Genomic DNA, 26,136 nt, shown 5'->3' with positions numbered 1-26,136 from the left:
GAAATTAGCAATTTAAGCTGATCGGCATTGTCGACTTTGCCGGGATCCAAGCCGAATCGGACAGATCGTTCTGCACATGTGGCAAACCCACCAATCTTGAACGCGGGACATGATTCAGGGAGGCCACGGGTGGATATAGTGGGGGCGATTTATAAGTCAAGCACATTATTCATGTCAAAGAAAGTCATCGAAATCTTCAACAGTGCCGGAATATATATTCCAATGCGACCTGCATGGGATCCACCATCCTTTCAGGCTCCAGGCTTTCAGGCTACGCACTGACAGTGGTAGATTTTCCCAGGTGGTGATTACTATGCCAAGTTAGGAGCCCGACATTTCAATAAGAATGGAATTCTATATTCCGATGATGACTCCACACAACCAATCATAATCAATCCTGCAATCAAAGATTGTTGGTCATCGGCTAAAAGCCGGGTCTATCTCCGTCTGAAAAGTCTGAGAATTCAAAATGTTTCTTCGGTTGATGCCGCCCAGACCATGAGTCAAGCTGATTCATGGGATCCACTTGAGCTCCTTTTTTTCTCTTTCAATATATCTGCAGTGTGATTGGAAGTTGACTAAAGAGAGGAGTTCGGACTTAAGCCCTTGTGGATAGTATTGCTGCATAATCAACCCTCTCGTTCTTTTTACCCTTTTTATATATGAATGGCAATCCCGTAGCCCCCAGATCCTGAGGACCTTTTCCTACGATCGCAATCCGCCATTTTCTTTTCTTTTTCTTGGATCAATTCCTGTACATACACCTCTTCATCTCCTAATATACTCTGAATATCCGCAATTGAGGTTCGCTAAGTAGATCCATTTCCAACTCCGGCAAAGATGGATCCCGCCCATCGACCGGAGGAGGCGCAACGTCACCACTCGGAGCAATCGATGCAGTCGACTTTCCAAACGACTACTAGTTTCCATACTAGTATATCCGAGGAGAACAACTTCCAAACTTTCGAATCATCAAACTTGAACTATAGCACCACGGAACAATCCACCAGAAATGAATCGAACAATGAGGAATTCCATACTCACACCGAGTCGTCCAACAACAATGAGGAAGCCATCGAAGCCGCTGAAGTCGCCGAACCTATTTCGGAAACCATCACATCGAGCGCTTCATCCACTGCATCCCATGCTAGCGATGAAGGTCGCTGGGGCGAGAAGGAGGCCGGCGAGCCAGTCTCCCGCCGTGGAGCAATGGAGGATTTGGAGGAAATGCGTCGCGAATTGACCCGACTGAGTCTGCACCGCACTCGTTCGACAACCGCCAAGAGTGTTAACCGATTAAAGTCCCGCGCCAGCCAGCGCGTCGACGAGGAGAAGGGATTGGAGGACGACACCGATACCGAGGCCGACGATGGCTTCGATCTGGGCAAGTTCCTTGTCAGCGGACACCTGGAGCGTCGCACTACTGCCGGCGATCCTGCGAAGAAAGTTGGTGTTGTGTTCAAGAACCTTACGGTGATGGGTGTTCAGACTGGTGCATCGTTCGTTCGTACTTTGCCTCATGCTGTGGTCGGCACCTTTGGACCGGATCTGTATAATGTCATCTGTCGATTTGTGCCACAGGTGCGACTCGGCAAGAAGCCGCCTGTTCGCGAATTGATCAGTGATTTCAGTGGTTCCGTGCGAGAGGGTGAGATGATGCTTGTTCTGGGTCGTCCTGGCGCTGGTTGTACTACTTTCTTGAAGACTATTGCCAATGAGCGTGAGGGCTTTGCTGGTGTTACTGGTGAGGTTAGCTATGGTGGTCTCTCTGCTGAGGATCAAAATCGCTACTTCCGTGGAGAGGTCAACTACAACCCTGAGGATGATCAGCATTTCCCTTCTCTGACCGTGTGGCAAACTTTGAAGTTCTCTCTTACCAATAAGACTCGCAAACATGACCAGGCTAGCATTCCTATCATTATTGATGCGCTGCTGAAGATGTTTGGTATCAGCCATACCAAGAACACTCAGGTCGGTAACGAGTATGTTCGTGGTGTCTCTGGTGGAGAGAGAAAGCGTGTCAGTATTGCTGAGACTCTGGCTACCAAGTCGACTGTTGTCTGCTGGGATAACTCCACTCGTGGTCTGGATGCTAGTACTGCCCTTGACTATGCTAAGTCGCTTCGCATCATGACTGATGTTAGCAAGCGCACTACCCTCGTCACTCTTTACCAAGCTGGTGAATCTATTTACGAGCTCATGGATAAGGTGATGGTCATTGATGAAGGCCGCATGCTTTACCAGGGTCCTGCAATTGAGGCACGCCAGTACTTCCTTGATCTTGGATTCTACTGCTCTGAACAAATGACAACTGCTGATTTCTTGACTTCTCTTTGTGACCCCAATGCCCGTCAGTTCCAGCCCGGTCGCGAAGCATCGACTCCCAAGACTGCCGAGGAGCTGGAGCAGGTGTTCAGGAAGAGCGAGACCTACAAGCGTATCCAGTCCGACGTTTCCAGTTATGAGAAGCGTCTAGAGGATACACAGCAAGAGGATACTCGTCGCTTCGAGAGCAGTGTTGCTCAATCCAAGAGTAAGACTGTCTCTAAGAAGTCTCCTTACACTGTCTCTCTGTCTCGTCAAGTCTCCGCTTGCGTGAAGCGAGAGTTCTGGCTCCTCTGGGGTGACAAGACATCGCTTTACACCAAGTACTTTATCATTGTCTCTAACGGTCTCATCGTCTCGTCTCTGTTCTATGGTGAATCTCTGGATACCAGCGGTGCCTTCTCCCGAGGTGGTGCTCTCTTCTTCTCTATCCTTTTCCTGGGCTGGCTGCAATTGACTGAGCTCATGCCTGCTGTGAGTGGCAGAGGAATCGTCGCTCGTCACAAGGGCTATGCCTTCTACCGCCCGTCTGCTGTCTCGATTGCCCGTGTAGTTGTGGATTTCCCAGCTATTTTCTGCATGGTCGTTCCATTCTCCATCATCGTCTACTTCATGGCAGGTCTTGATGTCACCGCGTCGAAATTCTTCATCTACTTTCTCTTCGTCTATACTACCACCTTCTGCATTACCTCCATGTACCGCATGTTTGCGGCGCTGTCACCAAGTATCGATGACGCTGTTCGTTTTGCCGGTATCGCACTTAACCTGTTGATTCTCTATGTTGGTTACGTGATTCCAAAGCAGACTCTTATTGGAAGCTCAATTTGGTTTGGATGGCTCTTCTATGTCAACCCTATCTCATACAGTTATGAGGCAGTCTTGAGTAACGAGTTCACTGGCCGACTTATGGAATGTGCTGCGAGTGAACTTGTTCCCCGTGGCGAAGGTGCTGTGGCAGGTCATCAAGGTTGTTCATTGACTGGTTCCTCTTTGGATCAGACATCGGTTCCTGGCTCGCAGTATTTAGAAGCGAACTTCCAGTTCACTCGTCACCATCTGTGGCGTAACTTTGGTGTGGTTATTGCTTTCACTGTTCTCTACATCCTGGTCACCGTTTGGGCCGCGGAGTTCTTGTCTTTTGTTGGCGGTGGCGGTGGTGCATTGGTCTTCAAGAAGTCCAACCGATCCAAGAAGGTTGCCGCTCAGAATGGTGCAGTCAACGATGAGGAGAAGGTTGCCAAGCTTAGTGACGACGCTGCTGTCGCCCGTGGTGAGGCCTCTTCTTCTTCCTCCGGAGATGCTGCTTTCAACCGACTGTCCTCCAGCGAGCGTTGCTTCACCTGGTCTGATGTTGAATACACTGTCCCCTACGGCAATGGAACCCGCAAGCTGCTTAACAAGGTCAACGGATACGCTAAGCCCGGTGTTATGATCGCATTGATGGGTGCTTCTGGTGCTGGAAAGACGACTCTTCTCAACACCCTAGCCCAGCGCCAGAAGATGGGCGTTGTCAAGGGTGACATGCTTGTTGATGGTCATCCTCTTGGCCCTGACTTCCAACGTGGAACTGGTTTCTGTGAACAAATGGATCTGCACGACAACACCTCTACCATTCGTGAGGCTTTCGAATTCTCCGCCATTCTTCGCCAGGACCGTGAGATTCCTCGCGAGGAGAAGATTGCCTACGTCGACCGCATTATTGACCTTTTGGAACTCGAGGAGATTCAAGATGCCATCATCGGTTCTTTGAATGTCGAGCAGAAGAAGCGTGTCACTATTGGTGTTGAGCTTGCTGCTAAGCCCAGTCTCCTTCTTTTCCTAGATGAGCCTACCAGTGGTCTTGACAGCCAAGCTGCTTACTCCATTGTTCGTTTCTTGAAGAAGCTGTCCCAAGCTGGCCAGGCTATCGTCTGCACCATCCACCAGCCCTCCTCCATGCTGATCCAGCAATTCGATATGATCTTGGCCCTCAACCCCGGTGGTAACACATTCTACTTTGGCCCTGTCGGCAAAGAAGGCGCCTCTGTGATCAAGTACTTCGCCGATCGCGGCTTCGTCTGTCCACCATCGAAGAACGTCGCTGAGTTCATCCTGGAAACCGCCGCCAAAGCCACCCAACGCAACGGCAAGCAAGTCGACTGGAACGAAGAATGGCGAAACTCCGAGGAGAATCGCGAGCTTCTCAACGAAATCGAACGCATCAAAACTGAACGCAGCAAACTTCCCATTGAAGAATCTGGCAGCACCAACCACGAATTCGCCGCGCCAACCATGGTCCAAGCCGAGCTCCTCACCAAGCGACTCTTCATTCAATACTGGCGCGATTCATCATACTACTATGGAAAGCTCTTCGTCAGTGTTATCATCGGTATCTTCAACGGTTTCACCTTCTGGATGCTTCCCGACACCGTGGCTAGCATGCAAGATCGTATGTTCTCTACCTTCGTGATTATCCTGATTCCACCCATCATCATGAACTCCGTTGTACCTAAGTTCTACATCAACCGCGCTCTCTGGGAAGCCCGTGAATACCCATCTCGTATCTACGGCTGGGTCGCTTTCTGTACCGCCAACGTCATTTGCGAGATCCCCGCCGCCATCGTGACCGGTCTTGTCTACTGGTTACTCTGGTACTACCCTGTGGGCTTCCCAACCGATTCCTCCAGCGCCGGCTACGTCTTCCTTATGTCGATTCTGTTCTTCCTCTTCCAGGCTTCATGGGGTCAGTGGATCTGTGCCTTCGCACCTTCATTCACAGTCATCTCGAACGTGCTGCCATTCTTCTTCGTTATGGTTAACTTGTTCAACGGTATCGTTCGTCCTTACGCCGATTACCCTGTTTTCTGGAAATATTGGATGTACTACGTCAACCCTGTTACCTGGTGGCTTCGTGGTGTTCTTTCCGCTACTCTCCCTTCTGTACAAATTACCTGTGCCGAGGGTGAGACCACCAAGTTCACTCCTCCTAGTGGAATGACCTGTGGAGAGTATGCGAATAACTTCGTTCAGAACATCGCAGGCACTGGGTACCTTGTCAACGAGACCAGTACTTCCGAGTGCCAGTACTGTATGTACAAGGATGGTACGGAGTATATGGCTGAGTTGAATGTGCACATTGGAGACAAGTGGCGCTGCTTTGGTATCTTCATGGCCTTTGTCATTATCAACTGGTTCCTGGTCTACTTCTTCATTTATACTGTTCGGGTTCGTGGATGGAGCTTCGGATTTGGATATGTGTTTGGATTGGCTGGTGCGCTGATTCAGGGTGTGAAGGGACTGTTCAAGGGGAAAAATGAGGAGAAGAGTGAGCAGTAACTTGTTCGAGTTTGAGTCTAAGTTCAAGTTCTTGGTGATTTCCAAGCTTAAAAATTTTTAATTTGCATTTACATGGAGCGCTTCAAGTTGCATGTGTCTAGCATACTATGTTAGATTGGACATTAACATGCTAAGGCATGTCTCTATGTACTTTGTTATTCAAAATGTTCAAAATAATTTTATTTACTTCATTTATTTCATTCAAGCTAATTTTAAGCTTATTCCAAGTTCTTCCTTCTTCCAACTCCTTCCATATTTCAAATCCCTCCTCAATTGATTTCGCTTCTTCGAGATAGAGCGTGGATTCTCGTGTTTCACTGCTTTCATTCGCTTACACATTACTTGAAAACAATCGGACGTTTGGATATCGTGATAAGTGACGATGCTATCTATACCATCTATGTACTCTACTACCAGGTGTGGGTCTCTCAAGGCCCTCAGAGCCATAAAGTCGAACACCCGAACTTTTTCGAGGAATGTAAGGCGTGGTAAAAACTTCTTCGATGAGTGTCTCGAAGTGTCCGACAACGATTTTGCTGCGACAGAAAGTGCATATGAATTTTTGTATTCAACTAGAAAAGAAACAAGTAATATACATCACCTTAACTCTCAGAGACAGGTGGATAAGAGGCATGCGATATGCGGACAATCATTTAGTCCTTTTTCTTCGCAGCAGCTGCAGCAATGCGCTTTTGAATCTCTTCGTTGCTTAGAATCTTGACCGCGTTCTTCGAGAAGACGTAGCTGAGGCCTGACCAGAGAGTAGTGCCAGCGACGAGATACCTGGGAATCGTGATTAGTCAAAAAAGCATCGACAGAAATGAAATATAAAAAAATATATAAAAAAAAAAGAGAAGCAAAAAAAAAAGAAAAAGAAACTGCAAAAACAAAAACAAAAACATACAACAGTCAGGATTCGCATGTGGTCACCCACCATACTACTAACTGACCGGCGTGTGGCTTAAGTACGGCTGAGCGGACGGGAAGCCCTGTTCTCCACACCCTGTGGTCGTATGTACTGGAAAGTTCCCACTACTGACCTAGGAGCGCCATACCCACCAATCCCCTCAAAATTAAAGAAATGCAAAACAAGTGCAATGCTGGGATGATCGGGGTATAACTTACTGGAATCCTGTCATTGCCTCCTGCAGATGCCAGGCACTGATAAACGCCTCGGGAAGAACCGGAAGGCCGATCGCACTACCTACCAACACAAGTTGCAATGCAGTGTTGATCTTAGAGATCTCAGTAGGCTTGACTTCGGCTGATGGAAGGGAGAAATCCCAGTAACGAGCCATTGTCTTTGGTGCGGGAAGAGAAATCCATCGATAGTAGATGGCCGACAGGGCCAGACCAATGTCGCGGCCCAGGATGATGACCGCTAGCCACACTACAACAAGGATTAGATATATGCAAGCAAGGGATGAGTAGTATTTCGTACCAGGAAGAGATCCGTTGACTGCCAGACAGGCCACACCAATAGTCATAAGCAGCTTATCAGCCATGGGATCAATGATGGTTCCCACGACTGTTTGCAGGTTATACTTGCGCGCAATGTACCCATCGACCAAATCGGTGATACCGGCATAGGCGAAGAGAGAGAGTGCAGCTGTGTGGTAATCATGGACAAGCAAATATCCAACCACCGGTGCTGCTACAAGACGAGTAAAGGTGAGAATGTTTGGGACTGTGTAGATGTTCTCATGTGTCTTGGCGATTGGAAGTTTAGACAGTAGTCGCTTGGCAGCAGCAGTTGTTTTGGAGCTTTCTAGGTCAGCGATCACATACTTATTGTGTATATATTTGTTGTTGCAATCTCAGGCCTACCTTTTTTCATTTGGACCGTCTGGTGTCTTTGATGACGTCCATCTTCTGAAGGAGCCTGCGATCAACGTCCTAGGAACCGAGGCCAGAGGCACTCGGGAGTGGGCGGGTCTTGTATTCGTTAGATTGTAGTTTTAAATGATCAGAGTATTGACATACCTTGATAACTGGGTCAACAGAGGCTGTCTGGCCTGTGGGGAAATGCATTGGGAGCGCACGATAGCCTTGTGGCAGACCAAATTTCCATATGATCGGACAGAGCCTGCAGTCCAGTTGGCTCGTGCAAGAGGTAGCCTTGAGGCTGCTCTTGTAGAAAGCATATTGCGACAAAAAGAGAAAGAATACAAAGAAGACTGACTAGAGTGGATCAAGCAGGATACAAAGGGGATGACAGCAAGGAAAGACCGAACCAAATGAGCGTGCACAAAAACAATCAATAACCAACAAACAATAGACCAAGATATTGAGTAACAGCTGGTCACAACCTTCAAGCAATGCAAAGTGATAGAGCTATTTTAGGCAAATGATACAAACCAACAAACACCGCTAATGAGATCACACGATCAAGAAAAAAAACTTCCGGATATAATACAATTTGGGCGATTTGTGATATAACCAGCTCAGTCCAGGCCTTAAATTGAGACACAGCTCATCAAGCAAGCCTGAGATATGAGAGATGCACGTTTTCGCCGAACCGAGGTCCCCGTTGATGAAGAAGTTGGTTTACGGGGATTTCCATGATATCTCGGAGGGTAGTTATTCCGTTTCCGACCCCCGATCCTCCTTCCATCTAATCTCGTATTTTGATCGAATCTCGCGATCTATATCTTATGAGGGCTAAAATGATCGTGATATCTGTGATAATGCAAATCCATTTTCCTAACCAGGATTTATGACCCATGTTGGGCACAACCGCTATTCGTCAATACAAAGACCGCCACATCATGCCACCCGCCTGGGCACCTCAGGCTGGATGGGTAACACCACAAGTTCTTTATTAGTTAACTTTTAGTGGCTTCAAAGCTGATCATAGTACAAAGCCACTAAGAATGAGCCTCATCTCCTAAAGCATTCCATAGGACCACCTATCACTGAGACATATATCTCTAGGCTGTTACCTAGGTACAACTGACTGATTTAGTCATTGCGGCGGCAGGGCCCCGGGGGCGCAGATGGACATCTGGATCCTTTCTTGAGAATTAAACATCATCCTTTCACCAACTTCACTTTTTTCTAATCCAATAATATTAGTTATTCTAATACAATACAGGATTCCCTTTATTATGAAGTCTGCCAAGAATACTTTGAGTCATTATGGCCGTTCACACCCCAGTCCTCACCTGACGGGGATCTACACATGACAAGATCTGAAGCCGCCTGATAACATGCATCATCCCCGAACAGCCTCCCGTATTTTAACTCCTCATAGATCTTTAGCCCAGTGCAATGTGTAGATGTGGAATAACTCTAGCAACTTCAGTCAAGTGAATTCCTCATGGATAAGCCGCGGTCTAGTAGGGACAACGGCGTTGTCGTCCCAACAGTGCATCCAGTGTTATCTGTCCAAAATGGCTACTTCACAACACAAAAAAGATGGCTCACCTTCAAATCCCCCTTCTTCCTCCACCCCTCACAAAACTCAACCTGGAAAAAAACAGAAGAAGCTCCTTGACTCCAACATGTCAAATCCTCGTCTTCTTCTTAACCGGCCTTGTATCTATGAGCGCCGGCTCCCCGGAAATGCATACATCACAGCTCATATCCAGCGACTCCAACATGGCTACTACTCCAGTACCACCATGTCAGATGTTGACGCCCAAAATGTGGATTTTCTCGCCATTAGCTTCGTGTTTCATGCCACTAACACTCAGACTCATCGATTCAAATCTGCCACAATTCGAGTCTCCATTCATGGAGAGAGACAGCGTTCTTCATCCTCTTCCAGCTCCGATAAATCTCCATCTCCCAATCCTCGATTCCTAATGCATGCACCCCATCTCATCTTCGGTGCTGTATCTCCAGAGACTATGCAATGGACATTCAGTCTTGCTGGATCCCTCGGTATCTCGGAAGCCCCAGTCAGCGCCAGTGTGATTCCCTCCGGAAGTTTGAACAAGCAATTCCGACGATATGAAATGATGCGCATCCAAGGCTCATCTCGCACGTTGAAGAGTTCCCGTGGTCCCCGGTACGATGTTGAAGCAGGCGAGATCTTTTGGTCTCTCGAAGAGAATACCCTCCAGCGCTCCGGACTTCCTCGCGAGTTCACATTCGTCATGCTTATCCAGAAGCAACACGCAAACAGCGATATCAAGTTCCAGCTGGATATTGACCCTGTTCTGCAATCCTGGTATGGGAGTTATCCCAATTGGGTACTCTCGTTGCCGAGTTACCAGCCTTTGGTTCGTCGCGATGTAGACTTTCAGCAGGAAATTGGACAAAAGTTTGCGCCGATTGATAATCCCGATCGCGGATTTAATTTTGCCGCGCTTGAAAATACCTTCGATGATTACATTTCTATGCCTGGTCGGAGTTTCACGAGAACGGTATGTACCTGATGATTGAAACCTGATTTGAAAGCTGGGATTGAGATAAAACATGCTTATATGTGTGTTTGATAGGTCGAGATACCTCCGGAGAACCAGAATCAGAACTTGAATCAGGGCCAAGGCCAGATGCCACAGAATAATATGGGTCAGGGCTATCAAGGCCAATACGGTAATAACAGTGGTCAATACGGTGGTGCATATGGCAACGGACAGTACCATAACGGCTACAACATCCTCAACCCAGTCCAAGCCCTCCAGAACCAGGGCTTCTCATTCAATGACAACTTCACCGCAAATCTTCTCCAGTCTCAGATACGCCAACTGGGAACCCAGCTTGACGCCGGTGGTCAGGTAGCACAACCGACCACCCAGTCAACCACCCGGCCCACTAAACCAGCTCTCGAAGCGGAATCTACCAGACAGATACAAGGCCAGCCAAGTGCCTCTATGGATTCCCCAGCAACTCCCGCGATTCAACTTGGAAAAGTCGAGGAGGTCATGGCAGAGCAACCTCGGATCATTGTGACAATTCGGGGGGCAGAAGAGGAAATTCGGCCTAGTTTGAACCGGTCTGATCGTGAAAAAAGAATTGAGAGTGCGGAGGAGGAATTTACTCGACCCCGCGTGAACCAGTCTAATCGTGACAGAAGGTCTGAGAGGCCAGAGGGGCTACTCCAACCTCGAGAGAACCGATCTGATCGTGAAAGAAGTGTTGAGAATGCGGAGGAGGAATCTACTCGACCCCGTGTGAATCGATCTAGTGAGAGAAGGTTTGAGAGGGCAGAGGCGCGTCTTCAACGTCGTATGAGGTGGTCTGACCAGGAGAGAATAGCTGAGGGTGAGGAGAACTCAATCTCGCCATCTTACATGACCCATGCTGACTCAATGAGAGGATCTGGAGTGTTAGAGGAAGAACGATATCGCCCTCGTATGAGCCGGTCCGATCGGGACAGAAGGCCTGAGCCTGAGAGGGCAGAGGAGCGATTAAATCCTCCCCCTTCCCTGAGTTGCCGCTCTAGCTCAGTGAGAAGACATGAATGGCTAGAGGAGGGTCGGCCTCGACGTCGTATCAACTGGTCTGGTCGTGGAATGAGAGTTGAGAGAACAGAGCAGGACGTACCTTCGCCTGATACCATCCCTTCTCGCCCAGTGAGAAGATCTGAAGGGGAGACAGGCCTCGTTTGAATCGATTTGAGCGATAGACCAGGCCTGGCAGATCGGCGTCGTCGAGGTCTCAATTTGAGCAACAGACCAGTCCTGACAGGATCGTCGATGGTTCGGCCTCCTCAGAGCCAGTTTGGTGTCCGCCAGGATGTGATGACGCAGAGCAATGGTCTGTCCGGCAATTATGACTGAGCTGTAGCTAGGGTTTAGTCAGTGGAAATGAGATGAAATTGTCCCGCTCAAGTTTATCAAGAGTCCAGACCAGGCGAGTAATATATATGGAACATGAGTAGACGAGACATAAGTAGGTAGATGAAACGTGACAAGATGAAGCATATGGACTTCGGGAATATTGGATGAAGTAAATGACTCGTTCTATCTTCAAGTCCAGTGATGAGTGGACTCAAGTCCCTCGATTCGATGGTCTTGCAATCACTTTCCCCTCGATAATAACATATATTCATTTCATCCTTTTCAAAGAAGCAAACTTCAGTATTTTTCCTTTTAGATTCAAATATTTGGACATATCAGTTGAGCTTGATCCCATTACTACCACTTCCGTTACTCTCACCAGATCTAGTATCCAAGAGCTACTTAATCTCACCCCACAGAACAAAGAATGGTTATGAATACTCATGGCTACTGAATTTTTAATTCAGCTCCCTAAAGAATGTCAAAACTACCAAATCTTCTCTCCATATTACCCCCAATGTCGAGTTCGAGTCAAGGATCAAAATAAAATCATGTGTACAGGTAACAGATTAGTTTCAAGACACAAGTCCTCGATTATAGGAAGAGAACGAGGCTGGTAAATTGTAACAATATTTAGAATGTCTCGATGAGAACACGATTGCAATAGGCGGTAAACTTCAAATTTCCATTCTTCTCAATATCAAGTCCAGCGCTTCAATCAGACTGATGCTCCTCCTTTAGAGCCCACCTTCCAGACTGAACCCAGATCTTCCATTTACGATATCGAAAAATGGCCAATACTAGATAGAAATTCGATTTCAGGTTCGTCCCAAAAATTTGTCAACAAGACCTGTCTCCGAGTCTTCAATTGGACATCGCCTTGTAGTAAACATGTGACTGTACCAAAGGATGCATTGTATAAACTTCACCCATCTCACTGAATAACGAATAGAAATAAACCAAGAGTACAATATCCAAAAGGGCGCCGGACACTCTAATAGACCTCAGTGCTGTCCTTGAGCTGAGTTGCAAGAGCTTTCAAAGCTCAGAATCATTGAAGGCTCTCTTCATGGTTTCAATGGTCGTAGTTTGTCATTTTCGCAGGTTTTCATTTCCTTAGATCTGTTCTGAGCAAAAAGTCCCACAAATGACTCTCGGAATGTATATCGATTCCAGATTGATGTGGGATGTTTGAATAGCGCCCATGGCATCACGCTAGTCGGGGTTTGCACTTGCGTGGATAGCGAGAGGTCTGGAGTTCAATTTGCAAAAGTTTTCGCAAGGGTAATTGCATGATCTCCCGGATTTCTCGAATCAGCGCCTTGTAATGGTAGTCAGTAAATGAGTGTGTGTAAGGGCGATTGACTTGGCCCAAATACGCGTTGGAAAGTCTTACCTGAGATGTGGAGATAGGCAATCCAGTACCATCAGCCAGTCTTATCTCATCGTTGTTGTGTCTGGATATCTTGTGTATTTCACGGAATGATGTTCCGGTGTTTCGGCTTTGAGGTTGCGTTTGGATTGATGACTCGGACTTGACCTGGGGCGGATAACTGAACCTCACTCGCAGCCCTGGAGTTACTTCCAGTGCTTGGTCGTCGAAGCTTGTGACTCTAAATATTTTTAGTTCATTTCCATAAGTGGTCAACATAGAACTGAATGCTTGGATGACTCACTCATATTCCAGGCAAACGCCTATCCCGTAGGCTATGCTCTTCATTGTAGCTCTGAATGATTTCTAACTTGTTGCTTTACGTTGTCGAGTTCCAAGGTTAGAATATGAACGCTGAATGAGTGATCAGGATATTGTACCATGCGTTGCAAGATCAATGTATGACTTCTCTGTTTTATGTCAATATGCACATGTGTTGGTTGGGTGTACTATTATCAAATCAGTAATCACTTTGAGCATGATATAGAGTGAGTGGCACAGGTAAACTCACTGGCAGTCTTACCCTCAAGTGCTTTCAAGTTCAATTTGAAATTTGATGTTTGATCTATGTTTGTATAGTGGTTCAACTTGACCTCAGTACTTGAGGTTCTTATGAAGTTGGATTGAAGTATGGCATTATACCCAATTAGGCAATCCTAGTATAGTCTAAACTTAAATTTAGTTTAAATGTTGGGGTTTGATGACATGATTTGATAATAACCTTGAAAGGCTATACTTAATATAGTACCTTACATAGAAGCTTATACTAGTACCTTTAACTTGAAGTTGAATCTTTTCTAATTTCTAGCAATATCATGATTGATGTAGTCCGCGGGTTGATCCATGTGCACATGTTAGCCACCGTCCAACATAAGGCAACGCATATGAAGTGAGCACTGGCAGTAGACCTTACTACTAGTATTAACTCAGATTCAACTTCTCAAGTTTACAGGGGTACATGTATCAGTAATAATCATCAGCTAAGGTATAATTCATTGAAGCTCAAAACAGATATCCTCCCATAAAGTAACAAGGAACAGAACGAAAATCACCACCAAAATCTCCAACACCAGCACATCCAACATGAACCTTAGTCATATCATGATCTCGCTTAAGTTCAAGTGGAGAACTTCAAACCTTGATATATCACAGATTTCAAAATAAACCCTGATCCAAGTTTTGTTAGACTCTACGTAAGAGGTTCACAAAACTATGATCAACAGAGCAACCACCTAAGCGAGAGGCAGAATATAGAATATTCGGGAATAGGAAAATCAAAAGAGAAAAAAAATAATATGGAATAAAAAACAAAACGTTTTGGGTTGTCGGGTTTGCATCACATCGTCAGGGAATCACACAAAACGCCAGGGAGGTAGTTCCCGGAAGGACATAAAAGGGGAGGAAAAGCAGAGAGCCACACAGAAAGGAAAAGAGGGCTCAAGGGCCATATAGACAGACATGAAGTACACTTGGAATGGGAGGGTTAAAAAAAAAACTTGAGCAAACTCATGATTCATGATGGTTGCAACCGCCCGCTCCGAAAGCCAGAAGTCTATTGCCGAGCAAAGAACACGAATCCATCCCATGGGTAAAATAGAAGGAAAAACATTAACATGAGGTTATCGCAATCAGAGTACCACCCGACTCCACCATAGCTCCTATCCGTAACTGGAGAATTGGTGGAGATAAAAAAACACAAACAAAACAGATAAAAAATAGTTCCGTACACCTGAGCAGTTAAAAGAGGAAAAAAGAATGAATCCACAACCACCAGCCCCCAACTCCATACACGCGTGAATTGAAATTTAAATTTGGGGCTGAGCAGGTGCAGTTGTGGTCCATGCCGCGTAATGGGGATGATTGACGGGCGCAGCTGCACCAACGTAGTACTGAGAACGGTCGGCCTGAGCGTAATAAGAGGGATGAACGGGGTTCGATTCCCGACGAGGGACACTCGGATCCAGAGGACCTAGACCGCGAGAGTCAAGTGGGTGGTTAGGGTGATTGTGATCCAACTGGCCAGACAAACTGAAACTGCTTCGGGAATAAGTAGCGGGCGTTGAAGGATCCATAGGTGACGTGGCATCCGTTGCGACGCTGCGAGATGAAATAGAGGAGTTGCGGTAGGCTGATGGACTGTGATCCGAAGTTGAACGGTTGCGCTCACTCAGAGAACTAGGGATCGTAGAGCTGAGACCACCGGAGATGGATGAAGATAGACTATGGCTCATGGAGTCCATACTACCTCCGTAAGGCCCCGCGCGGTATGCATGATAATCCTCTTGCTTAGGTGCCATCGCAGCGGCTACGGCAGGCGAAGGGAGGTATGGATTCGGAGCTGGTTGACCGGGCATGGTACCACCCATGGAGTATCCTGCGATTGGACCTGTCTGCGGGGGGTGAGTGGTCGCATAGTGACTGGGGTGCATATAGAAATCGGCAGAAGGGGTAGGCATCGCGTAGGATGGTGGAGCCATCATCTGGGGGCGGTAACCGTAGAGAGCAGCGTGGGAGGGATCATGGGCGCTTTCCATAGCATTGGACTCCAGATCATCGATAGGGGCGCGGAAGCTTTGTTTCTGCGTCAAATCGGCGCGTGGGCGAATATAACGTAGAGATTCGACCATAGAAGGTGGGTTCAACACCCCGCGCATGACGTCGTCCACACTGTAGTAAGAGACCAGGTGATGCGTTATTCCCAACACCGTCACACTCATTGTTTTCTTGACCAAGCCGGAATCCTTGAAGCCATAAGAGTCGACCAGCGACCCCACCAACGCGCGCTCCACTTCTGATTGATGTGGTCGGTCCCCAAATGCTCCCGAAGGTGATGTGGGGGAATACCCTGACCCGTTACTATCATGTCGAGGATAAGGCTCTCCAGGTCGGGTGGGCGGTGCTGGTCGACGATTTGCTTTCTTCATGGCGCGCTTCTTCTCTCCAGGTGGGAATGGTTTATCCAACTCGCGATAGACCAAGAAATTGCCTAGAATGCGACTAGGACTCCAAGTAACTCCATCTGTCCATCTCTTGATACCCGATGAGTTCTCCTCATAGATGAAGACACTCCCACTTCGTACCAGATGACTCCGTTCTCGATCGTGAGGTCGTCGAGGGACATGGTGTAGTACGCCGGTCAAACAAGCCTCGAATAAGATGAGCGCATCTTGAGTGGTAGCCACATAGCCGGTAAATGTTGGCTCTAACACCGCCGCGGTCCCGTTCACCATGATGTAGGGAAGGCGGAGATGGGGTAAAAAGGAGGGGGAGGAGAGGAGGAGTAAGTAGTAAGAAAAAGGGAATGTAAAGTTGATATTCTCTCTCTTTGATAGAAGAAAATAAAAGTAAAGTAAAAAAAAAAAAAGGAAATAAAAAAAAGGTAAAGAAAATAAAAAGGAAAGTCCAATAAGAGAATAAAATCCTTATTATTTTCTTCCTTTTTTTGTTTCTTCTTCTTCTCTCTCCTCCTAAAAAGTAAAGAAGAAGTTAACCGCCAAAGATCGACCAGGGTATGGAGAAAGTGGGCGTGGAGGGTGGTTTTTGAGTTAACCCCTCCTTTTTTCTTCTCAGGGATCGAGAAAGAGAGAAAGAAGCACGGACCTAGTAGGTTGCACCCGATCTTTTGGAGATTATGGGGATCTGGTTAAGAAAGAATAGGACTCGTACCACGGGTCTTGCGGCAATTCCCAAGCTTTTTTTCGGTTTATGGTTTATGGTTCTGGTGAATAAGGATCCACTGGAAAGTAAGTAAGAAGGAGGAGGAGAGTTGTTAGACCCTGGAACTAGGGAAGGGGGTGTGTATAAGGAGGGGGAGAAAGAAGTTATGGTGTAAATTTGGGGTTTAGATTTATTTATTTAATTTAATTTTTTAATTCTATTTTATTTATTTTTATTCTTTATTATTCTAATATTTTATTATTATTCTTTTTTGAATATTTTATTTTATTTTATTCTGAAATAAATTGACTGGAAAAATAGACCCAAAAAGCACAGGGATAGACTAATAGAATAGGGTAAAGGCAATCAGGGGGCTGCAGAGAAGGATCGTCATGGTTCCAAGTTGCGGGGCGAATTGACAGAACTTACCTTCAAGTTCTTAGATAATTTAGACAATTTAGAATAACCTTGGGAATAGAATATATAAGGAATACATAAATACAGATAAAATAGAGTATAAACATCAAATTTATAATTTATTCTGATCTATATATATCCATATGGTATAATAGAAATACAATACAAAACCCTCCGAATATATAATGTACCTTTTTTTTAATGTTATCAAATGCAATCATCATAGACTGAAAATCGGAGGGAACTGACCCTCCGGTCTGACTCAGCCAAACATCACTTGACCTCCACTCCTTCTTCTCTTCTCCATACACTGACATTACAGTGCCCAGTCTGATGTGCTGATGTACTCTCCACTTTTAACCATGGTTCACCGAGGTCTTCCAAAATGTCGTGTCAGCAGGGTCTGATCGAGGCCCCAATCAGTGCCCGACGATCGGAGCTTTCCCAGAAAATGCACGATTTCCCAACGGTCCAAAATCCCAGCAGTCTGATTCCCGAAAAAGCAAATATTGAAAAAAAAGAATCACCGCAAACCAGGGAAAAAAAAGAAAAGAAAAAAAAAAGATGAGGGGAATCCTAAAAGTGGAGATGTACGCCCAAGTGGACCACTGGCCAGTGCACCGGAACTATTGAAAATGGACCTCCACAAGAAGAGAGAGAAGCCTGGGGCGGGACATGATCATGATCAACGGGACGGAGTCCTATTACGCTTGGACTTTTTTACACGGGAGGAGATGGTACGGAAGAAATCATCATCCATCCATCCCATGCGGAGTTAGAACTTGGTGTTTTAACCACCTGGGCTATGTTCTCCGTATTACTGACTACCAATTCCGGAATTCCGCAGAGAAGAAAAAAAAAGGGTGCTATTCTGAAATAGGACTCGTCAGCATCTCCGGAAGGGATGAGAGTCCACTTACAAGAGGACTGAGCGCAGCCTAGAGAATCCCCGGCTCATCTCCGTCATTCTCATCTACATTGAGGTGTTCCCAATCAGCAACAGCGGATGTGCAGAACCGTCACCACGCGTCGCAAAGTTTCACCCATTTTATTTTCCCTGATGTCCCCAACTCTTTAAGTTTCAGAGGGGTAAGAGGGTCCCGTACCTGATGCACTGGGGCTCATTGGATCCTGGCGAAAACTTTCGCGGGAGATCCTCAGCAGATCCAGGACTGGGGGAGAGTAGAGTAAGTGTGTACTCTAACAATTAATTTCGATTAAGTGGAGTTGCGGAATTGAAGCAAATCATTGCCACGTCTCGTCGATAACGAGTGCCCCATTCCGATGCACTCCGTAAATTAAAGATCGACATTCCACTCGTGGCGGGAAACTTACTTTACTTTTCGAACGGTCCTTTCTTGACTATTTGATTGGTTAATTACTAGTCATACTAGTCAGGGAAAAAATTATGGCATTCCTATTTGCTTCTTCTGGCACATGGGAACTCGAAATGCGGAGGACTCTCGTCCGCATTTCAGGCGCTCGATCAAGGTTCCAAAGAACTGGGTGAATGCGATCGGTTTTGGCGCACCGCTTGTTGAACTCAATTAACGCCTGACAGATGTCAATATAAGTCATATCCCTCTACAATATATTCTCTACCCGCAAACCACTTCGTATACTCATTTGGTACAACTTAAATGTCTCAGGGGCACCAATGAGTTGAATTCATCGTCATAGTGCCCAGCACGGACTAGTGGGGATTATTGCCCAAGGCCCAGATTAGCTGCCGCTTCTCCGTACAATAATTAGGTAGATTGACCCGACCCAGATCTTCTCTTTGCACGGATCCCTTGGTCGATCCGAGAGTACGAGAGTGTACGGGAGTACGGGTCGGAGTACGGAGTACATTAATCGTGATTCCTCTAAGCAGTTACCTAGTTACTACTAGTAGTATAGAGGAATACAATATATGTACACACTATCTACTTCGTACTGACAATCGGGAATCCTTCATCCTCCGTTATCTCACCGGGCACACGACAAACAACTTTTCTACTAAGCGCGCAGAGCGGGGAGTCCACGACAATGCTCCGCCCGGTTACGAAGTCGACCTGAAAACTGGCGCCAATCTCGTTTCCCCACACGGCCACTATAACCAACCAGGACTCTCCGAATTCCCGGGTCAAATTTACACTACCCAGAGGCACTACGAGTGGCTGAAGAGAATCCGGATCCGGAGTGTACACAGCCAACTTTGCCAAGTACTTGGTGTACTTAGTACCAAAGCTGAACTGGACCTGGACCTTGAGTACCAGTTACCAGTTACCAGTTATAGGCTACACCTGGACCATAACCAGGTAGTCCAGGTAATCTTGCCAATGTTTGAACTGAACTGATCTGGGTACTTTCACCTTAATCTTAATCTTGTACTCCGTACAAATCATCCTGGGTGTCGATCTTCCTCTCTCATTCGCTCACACTAAAAAATCCACAGCCACGGACGGCGCACCACCGTACCAGATACTCGGGCCAGGCATTCGTGCCACATGAGACAGAGTGGGGAATAACCACCAAAGAGGAGAGATGCAGTTGTGTACTCCCGTACTTCTGACTTCGCCGTACCACTTCCCATGTACTCCGTACTCCGTACGTCGGCCGTACATGTACCAAGTACCTAGGGACTCTACATGAAGTCCCCAATTTTTCGAAAATGATCTAGATGCTCTAGAGCTTCTATTATATCATTGTGGACACTAACCGGGAAATCTAGTTCAAGTACCTAGCTTGAATCAGTAAGCCTAGTTATTAGTTCATTAGTTCCATCTTCACCGTCTTCTCACAGGATTCTTAGGATGGATTCATTCCCCGACATGTCTGTAACTGTACTCCGTACAGTCTATACAGTCTAGAATAGCACTTGAGCATATAGGAATATTTCTGGGCCTCCAACTCGTGGGTCAGAAGCCGTCGATCTTCGTATTGGCGCCACTAAATTCCCCCTACCACCCGGTTGGCCGAGGCTATGAACCCGGAATAACGCGCAAAGAGGGGACACGCAAGGATGCACGTACCTCTAGATAACAGTGGGTTATCTTGGAATAGTTTTGGATTCTTTCTAGTTATTATTATTATAATCGATTCAAATGTCATCTTTCTTCAATAGATGTAGACATAAATAAAATTCAATAAATAGGTGATTTAAAAGTACTACTAGTACTAGGGTAAACTGTTTCTCAGTGGCGGACTTGACTGCACCTTATTCGGTTAGTGCGCTAGAAATCCCGCAAGAGGCCAAAGGGTCTAGGATGATCATCATTGACCTAACTGTTTATGTACGAGAATTCCAATCTGGAATCGTCTAGTCTGAGACTTCTGAGTTGCAGACTACTCCGTACATCTTCCGTACAATATGATGATCCATGTTTTTTTTGGGGGGGGTGGATTATCACGAACATCTGGAGTACTCCATAAAAATACTAAGGAGATCATTCTTGGTCTCAAGTCTAGTTATCTAGTTCCTGTTAATCCCGAAATTAGGCCAAAATTGGGACGAGGATCGGTGTAGAATTCGGCCTGGATTGAATAGGAACATGCTCCGTGAATACGTGGATTATTCCATACAGAGTTAGAATGTTTGACCTGGAATAGAATCCCCCCTATAATATAATCATTATTATAATAATATTTTTTATTATTATTATCGACCTTCCTTCTAAGGTACATGCATCATAGCTCATTACCGTAGTTCTGGGCCGAAAAGCTGCATGTGAATATGAATGACGCCAAGTCAACAGGGGAAATCCAGTGCGACGCCAACACTGGCATGAAATTATTCGGTCCCCAACATTTGAAGACTCTCCTAGTCGATCTACACGAAGTAGGTGAATTGCATTTTATTCCAAGGTTCTGGGTAGATCATCCTAAAGTGCTGCTGATACGAGTTTCATTTTTCCCCCCTACTCAAAGTCTGCATTGACCTCTGGAAACCTCCCGAGTGATTTCCATGGAGATCGGAGGGGTTCTGTGATATCATCGATCAACATCGTTTATTTATTCCATTCTTAGTGACTTAGTGCTTGAGGGCTATACGATCTGTGGGCCCATTTCTGGAGTTAAGCTTAGCTAGGTACGAATAGTAACGGGCAACAGCACTTGAGTGGACATACCAGTGGAAATTGTGGGAAAGGTAATTATGGAGTCACGGTGCGCTTGAGCCAAACACCTGATGCGCGTTCAACTCGATTGTTACGCTTATTAATGGATTATCATTACCTGGATAATCTTATCGGCATCGTATATTCATAGATCGGCGGCAATCATTGAGTTCAACTTGACGGGTCTTTCAAGCAAGTGCTGTACATACAGAATCTTCGCAGATCTTCTAAACAAACTTAGTGATAACATTGAAAACCTGAACTTACACAAAAAAAACGCGAACCACTCGCTCGGGTACTTTAGTAGACTTTAACACTAGAGCCGAATAAAGAACTTTATGGCGTTAGCTAGTGGGATATTCAGCTATGCATGTAGCAAACTATCTACAAACACCTACTACGGAATAACCTTGGAATAATTAATTAATACTCCGCAATAATACTTTCAAGGTTGAACTCAACTTCAAGTGCTTATCATAGGTATCACTATAACTAAATCTGTATGCACCTTCTCTTTCAGTCTATCACCATGTGGCCAACACCTTGACTCGTGTCCAACGCACTTGTACGACGTACCATCTGCGCACGGTACTCCGTACCGACACCCAATTTCGTGTCGTACAAGGAATGTAGATCGGATGCTGTCATCGGGAGAAACGTCAATGTGTTATCGACTCCTCCGTTGATATCCACGTCTTCAAATATTTACAAGGATCTTCCTCCGAGACATGGCGTCGCTGAGGTGCTTAAGTATGATGGGAATTTCAGGTTCTAGTGCCCGGTCGGTACGATACTACATGGAGTATAGCTTCAGGTTGGATCCGGTTCTAGAATGGTCTTTGCAAGGTTCTTTGGATTGAGTTATTAGTGAGATGTTAGTATGATGAGCTAAGCCTGGTTAAAATGTTATTTTGGTTCGAGCTGTGGAGTGCAGGTTGAAGTTGCATGAAGAGCTATAGACCAAACAGTGACCAGTATGGACTGGGAGGGATAGAACCCTCCGAATCCTTGTTCTCATTTACTCTGTGTACCTCGGAAGTACTCCGTCATATTATGCATTATCAACCTTGGAATTCTTAGCGCAGAACCACCTGGGCAAACATTTGAAGAGAATGCACTCATCTCTAGCCTATTACGGGCACCTATAATAACATTTGAATGAACACTGTAGTCTGTATGTAGTAACATGCATAGATAAATGCGCATGTGCACCACAACCATGGCTCTACTCTACCACCATGATTCCATACTCATGTTACATGTACAGCACATATGCACCATGTGCATACGTAGATCGATTCGATCCCTGTTTATCAACCATCCCGAAGATCCATACTCTTTCCTACCCGTCTGTGCCATTCGACCTGCGTGGGCGGCTATCTAGCGTCTACGAATGGCGATTCCAGTTCTCGATCGCTATGCATATTTGATCGCGTCAGCTGCCAGTGCCCCTGTGGCTGAACTGAATGCCGTTCGAGTACTCCGTACGGAGTTGAGCATATGCCGGTGCGTACATAGACCCGAATCTTGGGGAGGCGAGGATAACCGCAGGGATAACTCATCCCTGCCCAGAGGTGTACGTGTAAATTGAACCTTGTTCATTACCAGTATGATACACTCAAGTGCTGTAGTGGTTTACATCGTTCCTGGTATTTTTCAAGCTATTACTTTCTCTTGTCTTGCCACTGATCTTATGATCAGAAGTCCGTGGTGGCGAAGTACGGAGTAGCGCGGGGATTGAATTCCTTGATTTGCCATTTCAGGGAACCCGTAGGGCATGTAAACAGGGCTAGTAACTTGGAATCATGATCTATCACTTTCACTGGCAGCAGGTTACGGGGTTCATCCGGGAGATATATCCATCCGAATTCATCTCCACATCTGGGCACATACCTGGTAGTGTACGGAGTACTAGTAGTATAGATCAGATCAATCAACCTATAACCTTCAAGCTTCAACTTGAAACTCGTTTGTATTGGAAATGCAATACTACAAAGTGCGGAGTCCTCTGATCTTTCCACAAACAAATACCTCGGACTCAGACTTCCACTGGCATGACACTAGGAGTAATAGTACAGGTAATATAAAGTGTCATATGTACACGACCTGAAGGACTGCACGTAATCCGCCACGAATCAAATGATCAGTGTCCGTGCTACGCAGTCACGATCGGCACCCCTTGCGTTGATTCCAGTCTGGCGGTATTTGGGGGGGCTTTCGCACGCCTGGTTCGCGTGTTTTGCGTTCTGGGGAAGAGCGTGGAATGTGTAAGGTTTCAATGCATCGCATTTGCCTTTGAAAACGGTTTTGTTTTTGCTTTTTGTTGCCCTATCCCTTAATTTGTAATAGAATCGTGGTTCATATGACATAGTTCGATTCCATTGAGTCCATTGAGTCCTATTGTATACATCTGGACTAGTGCTGATGCATTTATCAGCCTGAGGACTTTATCTTGGGTATCCACAGATATCCAAAATGGACGATATTTTTGGTGTTATCATTTGAGCTCATATCTATTTGTCCGATATGTAGGTGAAAGTTCAAGTTGAGATTAATCTAGATAAGCATTGGTGACTGGGATGCACTGGCCAATAGTTATCAAATCTTTGTTGAACTGTGAGCTTATAACATGGATCATTGGGTTAATCAAGCACACCTGGGCAGTGTTGTGCATGTTAAAAGTTGAAGCTTATATTGCTCATGACAGGACTCGGAGTTAGCGAGTTCCAGTCTACGCTGCAAGTCGTACCGATATAAGTTTGAGTAAATTCAATGTGTTGTACAGGGCATATGCATATGGTTCTTGTGTACACCGTAACAAGAGAAGAGAATAAAAATACAATCCAAAAGCACACAATCAAACCAACCTACTATACAATGCGGATGTCCCAGGCGCCTTGTGTGCTTCGCTAATACCGGCATATAAAACAATATCAAGAAATAGTTAGGTCATCGACTCATGGAGAAGATGATAGAACCTCGGCAACGGCAGGATCCTCGTCGTTGACGACATTCTTGTTGAGACCACTGATCTTTCTCACATGGAGGAGCAGTCGCAGCGCACCATCGGGGGTCACTCCCTCGATTCGTCGAGCCATACCAACACTGACAGGTCTGACACGCTGGAGCGCTTGCTTCTCCTCAGTGCTGATACCGTGAATGGTACTATAGTCAAGGTCCGCAGGCAATAAAAGGTTCTCGTCCTGCTGGAACCGTCTGGCCATCTTCTCCTGTCGCTTGAGGTACGGCGCGTAGCGACCCTCAATAGCGACGCGAGTTCGGATCTCAGGATCAAACGAGTCGGGAACATATGAAATTCCATAAGCAGACTCGATGTGAGGAATCAAAGCGTTAATGTCTGCGCCATCCAGACACAGAATTTCAAGCGCAGAACGGATAGAAGTATCAGAACGCACCTTGAATCCCTTGCGAGACCAGGCAGTGGCTGACAGCTTCGTATTGGCAAGTAGAGACTGAAGTTCTTGGATCTGCGCTTCGGTATCGGTGAAATGACGCCAACGCTTGTCCAACACAACCCCGGCTTCGCGAGCCATCCGCGTCAAGCGGAGATCAGCGTTGTCAGATCGTGTGGAGATTCGGTATTCGCTTCGGCTAGTAAACATGCGGTATGGCTCAGACACGCCCTTCGTGATGAGGTCATCAATCATGATACCGATGAATCCGTCAGATCGGGTCAAGGTCAAAGGAGCGCGCTCTTGGGATGCCAGACCGGCATTCATACCCGCAATGATACCCTGGCCAGCTGCCTCCTCGTAGCCAGTTGTACCGTTGATTTGACCCGCCAGGTAGAGACCGCTAATTAGCTTAGTTTCTAGCGAGGGTCGGAGATTGCGGGGATCAATGTAGTCGTATTCAACACCATACCCTGGCTGGAGCATGGTTACATTCTCAAGACCCCGGATAGTCCGCAGCATGGCGTACTGCGCATCTGCTGGGACTGTCATGGAGATACCATTTGGATAGATCACTTCATTCGGAGCGAAACCTTCAGGCTCGAGCCATACTTGATGTTGTGTCTTGTCTGTGAAGCGCATGATCTTCGACTCCAAAGATGGACAATACCGGGGACCACGGACAGTTTCTCGAATATGAATGGACTTGTCCAGATTCGCACGGATAATCTTATGCGACTCCTCATTGGTGTGGGTCATCCAGCATGTCAGCTGGCCCTCATCACCCACCTCAACAGTCTTGTTCATGTAGGAGAATGGATGTGGCGGCGAATCACCCCGTTGGACTTCCAGAGCCGAGAAATCAATGGACTTCATGTCCAATCGGGGTGGAGTGCCAGTCTTCAGGCGGCCCAGGGAGAACCCCGCATCACGGAGAGACTTGCTCAACCCGTATGTAGGAGCCTCGCCCATGCGACCGGAGGGGTAAGCCTCAAGACCAATGTGAATCTCGCCACCCAAGAAAGTTCCCGTGGTGATGACCACGCGGCCGGTTGGAAGAACCTCCCCGGATTCAAGTCGAACACCCACAATTTTGCCTTGTGTGCCTGGAATATTCTCAATCCCTTCCTTGGAAACCACAATATCGGCAACCTTGCCTTCCACAATACTCAAATTCTCCGTGCCGACCAACTCCTCCGTCATGTACCTGTTATAAAGAGTACGGTCGATTTGCGCGCGCGGACCCCAGACCGCAGGACCCTTTGAACGATTCAACATTCGGAACATGATTCCAGCCTTGTCAATGATTCGACCTGCAACACCATCCATCGCATCGATCTCACGAATCATTGTGCCTTTTCCAATTCCACCGAAGCTGGGGTTGCACGAACACACGCCGATATTCGATATCGAGGGGGTCACGAGTGCAGTACGTGCACCAGAGCGAGCAGCAGCAGCACATGCCTCCGATCCGGCATGTCCACCTCCGATGACAACGACATCATAGGGTCTATCAAGAATTAGATTAGCCAATACTGATCAGTGTTTCCAACGTGAGTTAAAGGAGTTTTTACCGTGGGCCCTCGGCCACTGTTGCGAGTCCACGAACCCTGTAAATAGGCAATCGCAGCCCAATGCGCAGCCGCATCAAAGCGACAGGCCTCGCTCGAAATGCCATGTCGACGTACAAGATGATCAAGTCAACACAGTCCAATCGTGTAAGTTTGTATCGCGATCGCGATAAGACAAAA

At 46.5% G+C, this 26,136-nt stretch overlaps 6 protein-coding genes across 6 annotated transcripts; 3 read left to right on the top strand and 3 right to left on the bottom strand.

The window, feature by feature from the left end:
- Positions 1 to 840: 840 nt before the first annotated feature.
- Positions 841 to 5,640, top strand: atrF (ABC drug exporter AtrF; the record flags this gene model as incomplete). The annotated part of the gene is made up of 1 exon (XM_057095763.1): positions 841 to 5,640. One exon carries the CDS (start codon positions 841 to 843, stop codon positions 5,638 to 5,640), a length of 4,800 nt encoding a protein of 1,599 aa, XP_056941734.1.
- A 653-nt stretch (positions 5,641 to 6,293) lies between these two features.
- On the bottom strand, positions 6,294 to 7,784 carry N7483_012335 (cardiolipin synthase; the record flags this gene model as incomplete). The annotated part of the gene is made up of 5 exons (XM_057095762.1): positions 6,294 to 6,423; positions 6,766 to 7,030; positions 7,082 to 7,404; positions 7,468 to 7,575; positions 7,624 to 7,784. 5 exons carry the CDS (start codon positions 7,782 to 7,784, stop codon positions 6,294 to 6,296), a joined length of 987 nt encoding a protein of 328 aa, XP_056941733.1.
- Positions 7,785 to 9,032: 1,248 nt separating this feature from the next.
- On the top strand, positions 9,033 to 10,022 carry N7483_012334 (uncharacterized protein; the record flags this gene model as incomplete). The annotated part of the gene is made up of 1 exon (XM_057095761.1): positions 9,033 to 10,022. The coding sequence occupies one exon, from the start codon at positions 9,033 to 9,035 to the stop codon at positions 10,020 to 10,022; it is 990 nt and encodes a 329-aa protein (XP_056941732.1).
- Positions 10,023 to 10,139: 117 nt separating this feature from the next.
- Positions 10,140 to 11,198, top strand: N7483_012333 (uncharacterized protein; the record flags this gene model as incomplete). Its single annotated transcript, XM_057095760.1, has 1 exon — positions 10,140 to 11,198. One exon carries the CDS (start codon positions 10,140 to 10,142, stop codon positions 11,196 to 11,198), a length of 1,059 nt encoding a protein of 352 aa, XP_056941731.1.
- A 3,408-nt stretch (positions 11,199 to 14,606) lies between these two features.
- On the bottom strand, positions 14,607 to 16,031 carry N7483_012332 (camp independent regulatory protein; the record flags this gene model as incomplete). The annotated part of the gene is made up of 1 exon (XM_057095759.1): positions 14,607 to 16,031. One exon carries the CDS (start codon positions 16,029 to 16,031, stop codon positions 14,607 to 14,609), a length of 1,425 nt encoding a protein of 474 aa, XP_056941730.1.
- Positions 16,032 to 23,929: 7,898 nt separating this feature from the next.
- Positions 23,930 to 26,063, bottom strand: N7483_012331 (tRNA modification protein MTO1; the record flags this gene model as incomplete). The annotated part of the gene is made up of 2 exons (XM_057095758.1): positions 23,930 to 25,895; positions 25,960 to 26,063. The coding sequence occupies 2 exons, from the start codon at positions 26,061 to 26,063 to the stop codon at positions 23,930 to 23,932; spliced, it is 2,070 nt and encodes a 689-aa protein (XP_056941729.1).
- Positions 26,064 to 26,136: the final 73 nt, after the last annotated feature.

The sequence above is a fragment of the Penicillium malachiteum genome (genome assembly GCF_028827825.1).
Source record: "Penicillium malachiteum strain IBT 17515 chromosome Unknown utg000005l:1.0-9002435.0:326005.0-9005861.0, whole genome shotgun sequence".
Classification (NCBI taxonomy): Eukaryota; Fungi; Ascomycota; class Eurotiomycetes; order Eurotiales; family Aspergillaceae; genus Penicillium; species Penicillium malachiteum.
Note: the sequence above shows the minus strand (reverse complement) of the source record. Positions and strands in the feature narration are given on the sequence as shown.